This window comes from Neophocaena asiaeorientalis, unplaced genomic scaffold (genome assembly GCF_003031525.2).
Source record: "Neophocaena asiaeorientalis asiaeorientalis breed wild unplaced genomic scaffold, Neophocaena_asiaeorientalis_V1.1 scaffold18, whole genome shotgun sequence".
Taxonomy (NCBI): Eukaryota; Metazoa; Chordata; class Mammalia; order Artiodactyla; family Phocoenidae; genus Neophocaena; species Neophocaena asiaeorientalis.
This window is the reverse complement of record NW_020172444.1, coordinates 1,323,024-1,335,135: the sequence shown is the minus strand read 5'-3', so window position 1 is coordinate 1,335,135 and position 12,112 is coordinate 1,323,024. Positions and strand designations below refer to the sequence as shown.

At 39.5% G+C, this 12,112-nt stretch overlaps 1 protein-coding gene across 6 annotated transcripts in view; it reads right to left on the bottom strand.

Annotated features, from left to right (window-relative positions):
- Nucleotides 1–12,112, bottom strand: part of LTBP1 (latent transforming growth factor beta binding protein 1) — a 417,473-nt gene that overhangs the window by 113,097 nt on the left and 292,264 nt on the right. For all 6 annotated transcript variants that reach the window (XM_024732194.1, XM_024732185.1, XM_024732205.1 and 3 more), the window contains 3 exons: nt 11,858–11,983; nt 11,332–11,454; nt 7,749–7,868 (listed from right to left, as the gene is read on the bottom strand). In XM_024732194.1, the coding sequence (XP_024587962.1) occupies nt 7,749–7,868; nt 11,332–11,454; nt 11,858–11,983 (369 nt within the window). The remainder of the gene's footprint in view (nt 1–7,748; nt 7,869–11,331; nt 11,455–11,857; nt 11,984–12,112) is intronic.

Genomic DNA, 12,112 nt, shown 5'->3' with positions numbered 1-12,112 from the left:
CAATAGATGCAGAAAAAGCTTTTGACAAAATTCAACACCCATTTACGATAAAAACTCTCCAGAAAGTAGGTATAGAGGGAACTTACCTCAACATAATAAAGGGCATATATGACAAACCCATAGGCAATAAAGAAGAAGTAAAGCTCTCACTGTTTGCAGACGACATGATACTATACATAGAGAATCCTAAAGATGCTACCAGAAAACTACTAGAGCTAATCAATGAATCTGGTAAAGCAACAGGATACAAAATTAATGCACAGAGATCTCTTGCATTCCTATACACTGATGATGAAAAATCTGAAAGAGAAATTAAGGGAATACTCCTATTTACCATTGCAACAAAAAGAATAAAATACCTCAGAATAAACCTACCTAAGGAGACAAAAGACCTGTATGCAGAAAACTATAAGACACTGATGAAAGAAATTAAAGATGATACAAACAGATGGAGAGATATACCATGTTCTTGGATTTGAAGAATTAACATTGTGAAAATGACTATACTACCCAAAGCGATCTACAGATTTAATGCAATCCCTATCAAACTAACAATGGCATTTTTCACAGAACTAGAACAAAAACTTTCACAATTTGTATGGAAACACAAAAAATTCCAAATAGCCTAAGCAATCTTGAGAAAGAAAAACGGAGCTGGAGGAATCAGCCTCTGTACTTCAGACTATACTACAAAGCTACAGTAATCAAGACAGTATGGTACTGGCACAAATATACTACCCAAAGCGATCTACAGATTTAATGCAATCCCTATCAAACTAACAATGGCATTTTTCACAGAACTAGAACAAAAACTTTCACAATTTGTATGGAAACACAAAAAATTCCAAATAGCCTAAGCAATCTTGAGAAAGAAAAACGGAGCTGGAGGAATCAGCCTTAACACTCTCTAACACCATACACAAAAATAAACTCAAAATGGATTAAAGACCTAAATGTAAGGCCAGACACTATCAAACTCTTAGAGGAAGACGTAGCCAGAACACTCTACGAGATAAATCACAGCCAGATCCTTTTTGACCCACCTTCTAGAGAAATGCAAATAAAAACAAAAATAAACAAATGGGACCTAATGAAAGTTCAAAGCTTTTGCACAGCAAAGGAAACCATAAACAAGACGAAAAGACAACCCTCAGAATGGGAAAAAATATTTGCAAATGAAGCAACTACAAAGGATTAACCTCCCAAATTTACAAGCAGCTTATGTAGCTCAATATTAAAAAAACAAACAACCCAATCCAAAAATGGGCAGAAGACCTGAATAGACATTCCTCCAAAGAAGATATACAGATTGCTAACAAACACATGAAAGGATGCTCAACATCACTAATCATTAGAGAAATGCAAATCAAAACTACAATGAGGTATCACCTCACACCAGTCAGAATGGCCATCATCAAAATATCTACAAACAATAAATGCTGGAGAGGGTGTCGAGAAAAGGGAACCCTCTTGCACTGTTGGTGGGAATTAAAAAAAAAAAAAAAAAAAAAAAAAAAAGAATCATGGCAACATGAGAGACACATGCTGATTAGGCCAATGCAATGAAATCACCTCACCTGCACTTGAGGTACAGTAAATCCTCAGGATATCACCCCTCTGTCAATTCTGACGAAGTTAAAAATATGCAGTAGCAGAGCTGCCTACAAAAATAGGTTATATGTTCCTCAACGACTCATCACTGCTTTTCAGAATTGGAAAACAGTCAATGCTACGTACATCGCAGATGAAGACCCAAAGATGACCTCAGAAAATTAACCCACTATTCTGAGCAAATCACTAACCCTCTACCTCACCTTTCTAAAAGAACATTGTGTCTTTCAGAAAATCTCAACTGGGCTACCTATGGATTGGCCTGCCATCTCAGGCTCTAGAACCCCTGAGCCAGAACTATTGCTGCTTGTAAGGGACAATTCCAGTCCACATGAGTCTTTCCATTCTATGAACTTTTATTTTCCTTATTTATCTTAATTATATTGTTTTGTCCTCTAATTGTCTTGGGTGTACATGAGAGGTATATGAGACATTATATGAAACAAAACAATAGTAGCTTTGAAGCTAAGAGACCTGGGATCATGCCCTAGCTCTGCCATTTATTACCTATGACCAGGAACAAGCCCATTAACCTATTTGGGAAAATATTTATATATCTGTACTACAGGTATACTGTAAACTATGTAAAGAGAAATTGTTATTACAGTAACTAGTATTCCCACACAGGTATATTTCCTGCCTTCAGAAGTAGTTTGTTTTTTTCGATGAGATATAATTGACATTATAACATTACGTAAGTTAAGCAACAAGGATGTAATGTGCAACACGGAAATACAGCCATTATTTTGTAAAATCTTTAAATGGAGCATAATCTACAAAAATGTTGAATCATTACGTTGTCACCTGAAACTAATACAATATTGTAAATCAACTATACTTCAATAAAACGTAACATTGTGCAAGTTTAAGGGATGATTTGGTACACATATTGCAAAATGATCAATACTGTAGCATTACCAACACATCTATCATGTCTCAGAATTATTATTTCTTTCCTGGTGAAGACAATTAATATCCAGTCTCTTCGCAACTTTGAGGTTTATAATATAGTATTGTTGACTACAATCACTAAACTGTGCATTACATCTCCAGGGCTTACCTACTAGTTGCAAATGTGTGTTATCCTCTAATAACATCTCCCCAATTCCCCCACCCCCAGGCCCTTATACCATTCTACACTGTTTTGTTTTGCTTCTTTACAACTTCAAATCTTCTCTGGCATCTAGCAGACATATACGTAGGTAGGCACTCAATAACTACTTACTGACTGACTAGAAGATTCCTCTAGCATATAATGATTTAGGGACAAGGCTGATGTTTGCACATTTTATAATATCCACAAAAGGTAGACCGTGAGCTCAGCTGCCATCTGACATAAAAAGAATAATTGTAGGACTAAAGTCTTCAATTTTTTTTAAGTTTATGAATTTTCATATATTCCATAAAGGTTAACAATGAGTCTTAAAATCTGAAAAGAAATGCTAAGGTGAAAAGAACTCCTAGAACAAGCTCTCCACGTTTATCCTGCAAGTTTTCTGCACCTGGTTTTGGCTAAGACTGTGGCTAACCAGTTGTCAAGTGGATTGAACAATACTAAGTTCGTCAAATACTGAAGACCTACTACATTTAGAACACTCAAATGGGAGTCACAAAGTCATCATTAACTTAACTACGGCCAACAAAGAAGGATCGCTTTGATTAAAATCTCAGAAATTTGTGTCCCCGTATCACATGGTTTGTTAGACTCAACTATAAGGCAAGGCAATAAACTCAAAAAAGGCTAGCTGCGCACATCTACCAGGTGACAGATATTATATATTGTGTCTATTGTGTGGACATTGTGAAGGTGAGCAAAGAAAGTGAAGCAAAAGAAAGAGGATGGCAGTACTGTAGAAGTGAAAACATTTGTTAGGGATGACCCTGCAGAGAAGCATTATGATTCTCAAGAAGTATATTCCAGCAAAACAAAAGTGCTCAGAAGTTGAAAGGAAACTGTAAGATTGAGATAACTTAGATTCAAAAGAGAAAGCTCCTATGACAGTCAAAAACTATATGAAATGAGCTTAAAGAAAGCCAAAGAGAAGACAGTTATCCATAAAAATTTGACATATAACTTACTTTAACAGGTATCAGTTATTATTGCATTTCTTCTATTTCAGGACAAGGGAACTAAAACGGAGGTAATAGGGTTGGGGGAAGAAGGATTATAACATTTCTTGGGTCCTACCTTGTGTCAGACACCTTACTCAGTGCTTTATATCACATTTAATTCTAACAATAAACCCCATGAAGAAAGTATTTCAATACACATGTTACAGATATTGAAACCAAGCTTCAGAGAGGTCACATAGCCCATAATCTGCCCAAATTCAGGGAAATATGATCTTTATATCACAGTTACTGAATGTACCTTTAAACAATTATACATTAGAGAATTTCCTTTGGGGGATGGCTCTAGTCAGGTCTGAATCAGGCTAGTACTTCAAGAGTCAAGCCTGTAAATTGAGGACTTGACACGTTAGCTTCCTTCAAGAAAGGTTCTGATTGAAAGCAGCCAGATGGAACTGGCCAGAACCCAGGGTGACGAAATAGTCCTAAAAGGTGGGGATCATGTGGGCAACAGCTCCAGGCTGAATGTGAGGTCCAAGGAATACAGTGTTAAAACGATGAAAGTGGCTCTCAAGAGAGCACAGAAATCCACAATTGGAAAGAAGAAGGTACATTAACAGAAGAGCCAACACGAGTTGCCAAAAAAGCATTAAGGGATAGAAATTTTGAAAGCGCACAATAAACTATTGAGAATGAAGGATCATATGCCCTGAACTAAACCCTAGGAAAAAGTATAAAACCCCAGACAGCACCTGCTGACATTTGACCTGTTTCTGCCCCAAACAATTTCTGTTCTAATTCATAAATCAAGGAGAAGCATCAATCAGTAAGATCCAGTTTACATGGCACGAATACAAAGAGGCCATTAATGGTTTCAGCAAGTTCACCATTTAGTCAGTGAAAGCAGCAGAAAGTGTAACTGGCATCGAATCCCTGCAGAACATAAGGGTCAAAATGGCAATTCTTAATTCTTAATGAAACCATTTAATAGAAAAAAGAGCCAACTGGACATCAAGATCGAGTTTTTTTTTTTTAAAAAAAAAAACCATAAGCGTAATGCCAAAGAAAGTACTATTCTGTACAACACTGTACAAGTTTAATTATAATAACTTAAAAATATGCTGTGAGAGGACAGTGGTAGAAAAAGAAGGATACTAAGACTTACAGAACAGCCCAGCGAGGTAGGGATTATCATCTCTACAGATGACAACTAACAAATGTTCTGTGTAGGACTTTTCTCCCAACAGTGAGATTCAGGAATTTTTTTTTAGTCTTTAATGCCCTCATACATTAAAACTTGGGGGAAAATATCTCATCAATATACCCTGAATTGTCTGCACTAAAAGGACAGAGAAAGCCTCAAAACTAGTCACATTTAACTGTTAGACACAGAAACAGTCGATTAGCAAGGAACATTTTGTAAACCATTTATCACTCGACGCCTTCTCTGACCTCCATAGAATCTCTAACACTCTCTATATCCCTTAGGCAGTTTTTTTTTTTCCTTCATGGCACTCATCACACCTGTCATACCATATACTCTACTTTCTTACTTGTGAACTCTAGAGGCTAAGTGCAACGAAGGGAGGAAATTAATTTTGTTCACCCTCATCTCCCAGGGTCTAAAACAAAATGCCTGGCTCAAAGTATGAATACAGTATTGAACGATGAAAGTGGCAAATGAAGAAATGAATATATGTCAGGTTGTGTTATCAATGAGCTCAACTCAAAGATGAGCTTAGGTAGGATTGCACCTTCTGAAAAGTATTTTAGAGTACCAGAAGTAGAAAGATATGACCTAAAATGTATAAAGGAACAAAACCAAAAAGATATGACTGGGTATTCACAAGCACTGTCAGAGTATTGCAGAAAAATCCAGTCCATTCATTGGCTCAATCTGAGCAGAAAGTACGTTGCAATATCTGCTTTTCATCACACTCAACTTTAACATTTACAGCTCAACTGCCATAAAAAACTAAGATGGAAAAATCCATTTTGGTACAATCTGCAATAGCCCACAGGAGAAATTTATAAGAACTGCAAGTTCAAGATGAGCAATGGATGGCACTGTAATTACATCACAGAGGAGAAGCTTGATTGACAGATGACATAGAACCTAAAACTCTACCCAAGGCAGAAGGAGAAAAGTACCCGGCCTACTTTTAATAGGAAATGTGTAACCTTAGTTAGCAATGCAAAGCCGAAAGTTATTGCTTGGCCAAGTGGCCAAGCGTGTGACTTGGGGTGAGTAACATGGTGACCTAATAGTTCTGCTTATGATTTTACTAATCTGGCTGGCAACATGATATTGCTGTTAAATGAGGTGCTCTGTTTCTGTCACTCAACTGGAGCAGCGTGGTCACAATCAGATTGATTACGCACATCTAGGTGTAAGAACTCATTTGTTATTATTCCCCAACCTAGATCCATGCATTTACATTGAAGAGCATCACTTTCCCATTTGGTCAGTCATGTTGCATTAGCAAATTCATGAATCAGGGCTGTGTTTATACCACGATTGTGAATTTTAGTTAGTTAAGGTAAAGTTCAGGCTCTGCTCTTGGATTACAATATGCATTGATATGTGAAAACGAGTATAAGAATGGAACCTTGATAGGCAACTATGAAATTTATGCCAAATGGAAAAATTAAAACCAAATGCACATTCTGACCAACACTGATTACATAAACAAATGCTTACGAAAACAAAAAATTTTCTTCTCCCCAAAGATCAACATCTTACAATTCCACTGATAGAGACCCTTGGGGATGGGCATGAGATTCAGGGCAGGGGGCCACCTGCAACTGGTAGAGGCTTAGCTCATGCTGCCAGGTGATGAGTCCAAAGCTTTGAAATTGGGAGTGCTTCCACCAAGCCTACCTATCCCACCTCCTCTAGAACACCCACGCGTCTTCCCAGAGATGTAAGAATAAAGACCAACTTTTTTTTGTAGAACCAAGAGGGTCTGGCACGGTCTGCCCCCTCATCCTGCAGCAAATCTTCCCTTGTACTCTGGCCTTCAGCACACTAGCCTTTCAGCTTCTGGAACATGACCTGCTTCCTCCTTCCACGAGCCCCGTGCACATGTCAAATGTCCAAAATGATCTCCCTCCCATCCCCTACCCCAGCCAAACCCCGGGCCAAAGCTTAACTCAAGAATTTTCCTTGAGGCAACTCATTTTGTCATATGCTCTTGTAACATCAAAGAACCCTCCTTCCTAACACTTGGCTCATTTGTACATTTGCATTTACTTATGACATGTCTAGCTGAGTATCTGTCTCCTCAACTAGATAGTAAGTTCCATGAAGAAGGTACTTTTTTGGTCTCTCAGTGTATCCCAGCACTGAGTACAACTCTGGGTATAGATAGTGAGTTCTACTGCATTTGTGGAAGACAGGAAAGAAGGAAGGAAGGACGGAAAAGTTTAACTCACATTGTCAGAATGTGGCATGGAGCAGAAAAAGATCAGAAACACAAAGGCAAACCATTAACAGGGAAAGCTAACTAGAGCACAGGTAATTGGGACCAAAGCAGATTCATCACTTAGCTTCCTCAGTGCCTAAAGTAGGTACTCCATATTTGTTAAATACTTGAATGAATGAATGAATGAATGAATGAACATAAGGGGCATGGGCAATCAGTCCAGATTTCTCTTTCCACATTTGCAACTTGTGCTGCAAGTCTGTGTATATTTCCTGATTCTATGAGTCTATGGTAGCTTCTCATGCCTTTTCTCTCTTTTTAAGCATTTTGCTCTCCACTTGTCTCTCTCTGTGGCACTGATTATTTTATTTGGTTTTGGGTATTAATCACACCAGGGCTAACAATTTGTTTCAATCAGAATTATCTGTTCCATGTAAAATCTCACTTCCTTCATGTCAACTGAATTTCTTACTTTCTTCATGGTTAAAAGTTACTTAGAACTTTTCTCTGAATGACATGAGTTTGTTACATCCCTTTTTTTCTTTTTCCACTTTGAAAGATGCCTCACTTGGCATTATACCACTCTGTCAGAAAACGGGCCAGACAGACGAAACACAACTATAATAACACTCTAGTACCTACCAAGACACTGCCCATTCCAGCCTCGGAACCCTTCCGTGCAGGGAACACACTGGTAAGATCCAGGAGAATTCACACACTGCTCATCTGGACAAGTACTTGGAGTCAAACATTCATCAACATCTGAAAAAGTAAAAAAGCTAGGTCACAGACATTTTATCAGAATACTAAAACACAAACTGACTCATATGATGAAGGGGAAAAGAGGCATGTTTTATCTACATTTTGGTGAGGAAAACAATAACTGAAAAAGTGACACACTGGGTCTGTACTTAAACACACAGTGAGAATGCATGGCCGAGTATACCACGCATACCATGCATGCAAACCTTTATGGCCCCAATTCTCCAACTGGCAGGCCCAGACCTCTCCACTCTGGGAATTGGCAGTTCTCTGGGGCCACTTTCTGGACATCAAACCTTTCAAGTAATAGCATGGCTTGCCAGAAAGAAGTACAAGAAATGGACATGAGAGTGAGGAAGCCATTTATCCACCTGGCTAGAGGTTCTCTCTGCAGACACTGGATGCCCTAGGGAAATCCTTGCTTTGGCTTCATGGCCCCCAAAACATCCTAGGTTTGAATAATTTAAAACATTGCATATGATAGGAATTCCTTGGAGGTGGAGAAAGAATATTAGGAGAGAATGAACTCATCAAATACTTCCAAGATTTTCCAGAAAATACAGTGAATGATCATAGGGTAATACATTCTGGTTTAAAATACACCTTACTTTTCACATTCACAGCTAACGAAAGTTATTAATCCTTGTTCTTTTCAATGTGAGGAGAAAAAAAACCCCTTAAATACAGATGGAACTGTGGCAGAGATACAAGAGCTTCAGGCTTTTTTAAGAATAGTAAAACAATAAAATGGAGGAAAAGTAACATATAGGAGATGGTTCAACAGTTTTAAATGAGTAGTAACACCTTGGGTACCAACCCCAACAAAAATAGGTGTTTTTCTGGAGTTGAGTTTTGAATTCAAGTGAGTGGATTCAATGTCTAAGTGTCTCAATATGAGATGTATATAGGACCTCTAATCATACCTAAAATGTAAACCGATTTTTCAGGACATAAGCTAAAAAGTGAAAGAAATATATAGTGAATACATTGAACATACATGGGTATTTGAGGTCATCATTCTGGTAAATTCTCAAAAATCATCTCTCATTATATATCACTAGACATGTGTGAAAAGATGCTTAAGGTAAAAGATGTTATTAATAGAATAAGCACCAGGTCAGTGTTGTAATTTTTTTTTTCCTATCAGTGAAAAATTCTTGCCAATAGACAATGACACACAGTGTTTTTTTTTTTAGGTCAGATGTTCTGGGACTTCTTGTTCTACAAAAAGATGATGCTTGCCAGTTTCATTTCCCAAACAGCATTACATCCTTCTCTGTATGGGATATTTTAAAAATGGAACTACAACTGCTAAGTCAGAGAGGGTCATTGAGATAGGCTGGTTTGATAAATAAGGTACAATGCTGAGAAACACAAGACAATATCCCTGCATTTCCTGTTGCTTTCACCTCTGTTTGCTTGTTCCCTCATCTGTAAATGAGGGACTACCGGCCTGGTAATACCTTCACAGAATAAAGTAAGGATGCATGAGATAACGTCTGTAAACTACAATAGACTCCTTGGAGACTGGCGCTGTCTGAAAGCAACTTTGTCAGTGACAGCTGAGAAAATCTTCAGTGAGCCAGAAGCCCGGGGACCTTTGGTTCTAGTCCATGATGAAATGAGAAAACAGCTACATTATTTGACTCCTTCATTTCAAGCCTTTTCATGGGGATAGAAGTATATAATTATTTACTCAGGGAATGCTGGTGATATTTCTGTTAAATAATTTCTATACACTGAATAGTCTCCTAACTGCTTTCCATTTATTTCCTTTATCTTCAAATTTCTTTTCTATTCCTTTCTACTGTCCATCCTTATGCTCTGGTAATTCCTAAATAGCTTATCTTCCTGTCCTGAGTCTGTGTGTAGAACTTGAGGATCCATATTCGACCTTCTGGAGGAGCATTGCTTTGCAAATAAATGCTTGTCAGACATACCCATGCCTTTTTTTTTTTTTTTAAACATTCCCACAATTACAGATGTTCTGAGAAGATCTATGCAAAAACAAAACGAGTCAGGGAAAGGGGAAGTTTAAGGAAACTAACACTTCTTGAGAACTAACAAGGTGACAGGCACCATACAACATTCTGCACCACCCATTTACTTACACAAGCCTGAAAGTTCACTGCATGGTTCCCATTTTACAGATGAAGAACTAAGTTTTGAAGGGGCTATGTACCTGGCTCCAAGTTAGACAGTTACTCAGTGCTCTCCCCATCCTCAAGCTACCTCCAGAGCAGAGGGAGAGTCCCCCGTAAGAGGAAAGTAGGGACACTTCACACCTGTGCTGTCCCATGGCCCTCAGCCGTCAGGAGAAGAGTTCATATCTGTGTTCCGATGGGAGCTGATCAGAGATGCAGTAACATAAAACGCTCCCCACTTCTCTCCAGATAACTCAGGGGCTGAGGCAAGGGGCCAGCAAGAAAGGCAGGTGCAGGCTGCCAAAAAACTGTCTAATGAGCTCTCCCTCCAGACCTGGTCATTAGAACCACGAAGAAAACCAACACGTAGGAGCCAAGAGACAGCTGAGAGCAGCCTGCCCCAACCGGCCCATCCCTCCCGAGTGCTGGAGGCCCAGCCACGTCTGAAAAGAGGCTCAATGTCAGGCAGCCGGGCAGGGAACCCCACAGAACCAGCACCATCCCTACAGACAGGATCCTCAAAAACGTGCCCAGAGACCCCTGCTCCTTCGCCCTCACATTTCTTTGGCAAGATTTAAGCAGAGGTTCAACATATTTCTTCACGAAAATAATTATTCAAAGCGTACCATGGTGGTTTCAAAAAGTACCTGTGTGACTTGGACACAGGCACGAGCAGAAATACTCAATGGTTAATCATTCTAATTTTGAAAAGTTAAAAACTTTTCAAAACATTTTTACAACGGGAGCAAATCCATTGCTGGGGTCAATACGAAAGAAATTTTATCTAGCACAGCTGGAATCTGACTTGGAGCTGGTCAGACAGCACTTCTGTAGACAGTCTGCAAGCAAGTCCCAGAACACATGCGAAAGAAAGAAGCTGAGACAAAGGAATGGAACAAGGCGAAAAGGTCGAAAACAAAAAGTCCACACTGGTGACACCTGCACCATGCCCCCAGATGAATGATGCAGACACTACAATGAAGTCTGGGTTTGTACTAAAATCCTCTGCAGTTAATTGTTCTAAAGTGATTTCACTCCACATACCAGAGAAGGCAGATACTGAAATGAGTAATAAAGAGCATATGAAGGTGGAAAATGACCCAGACAGAGCCACTGAAGTAAGGCAAAGGGGCTGTGATCCCAGAAGGCAGCAAGAGCTTGGATGAGCTGGTATCCTGCACAGATCGGTGGTGAAGGAAAATTCGTACCAGGCCAGGTGCCCGCCAGCCCTGGGTTCCGGACCCAGCCCTGCATTTCACGGTCACGTGCACTCAGCACTTCAAAGGGGCGCAGGCTTCCCATCCTCTCAGCAGACTCACCCTCGCAATGGCCTCTGGGGGTCATGCGGTACCCGCTGTCGCAGTATTCACACCGGAAGGCCCCCACGGTATTGACGCAGTGCCCTTCCCCACAGACGTCTGGCCTCAGGCACTCATCAACATCTACGCAAAGCAGAAAACGCTGTCGAGTTTTATTTCCCAAAACATAATTCCAAACCTCTCCCATCTCCCAGGTTAGTGCGATGTTAAGAATGAAACAACTGATTCCTAACATCTATCATCTCTTTGATTTGTTCCAAAAAATTGAGTGGTTTTGATTTACTCGAATCCAAAAGAAACATTTAACGCCTCTGGTTTTTGCAGACATTTGATACTATTCATTCAAAACTGTTGGGGGAAAAAATTCCATTTTTTAATCTTCCAGTATCTAGCAGATAACTATGTTGTAACAGGGGTTTAATAATAAATTTGGGGTTGTCTGAATAAGCCCTAGACTGATGGAACCTTAGGGGAGCTAGAAACCCGCATGTGGGAATTTATGCATCAGAAAGAACACTGTCATTACCTATGCAGTTAGTACCCTCCTCACTGGCCATGAACCCCGCTGGGCAAATACACAAGAAACTTCCCTCAGTGTTTTCACAGCGTCCCTGGGAGCAGAGGTGTTGGGCCTGAGCGCATTCATCAATATCTGTTAACAAAAAGACAGATAAAAGGATTAGTGTAGTCTAGCATGAAATTCTCAGTCTCTCTGTTCATGAAATACCAGCACACCAACCCCTGTGTCCCACAAACCTTTATAAGTGAGGAAAACAGTAAA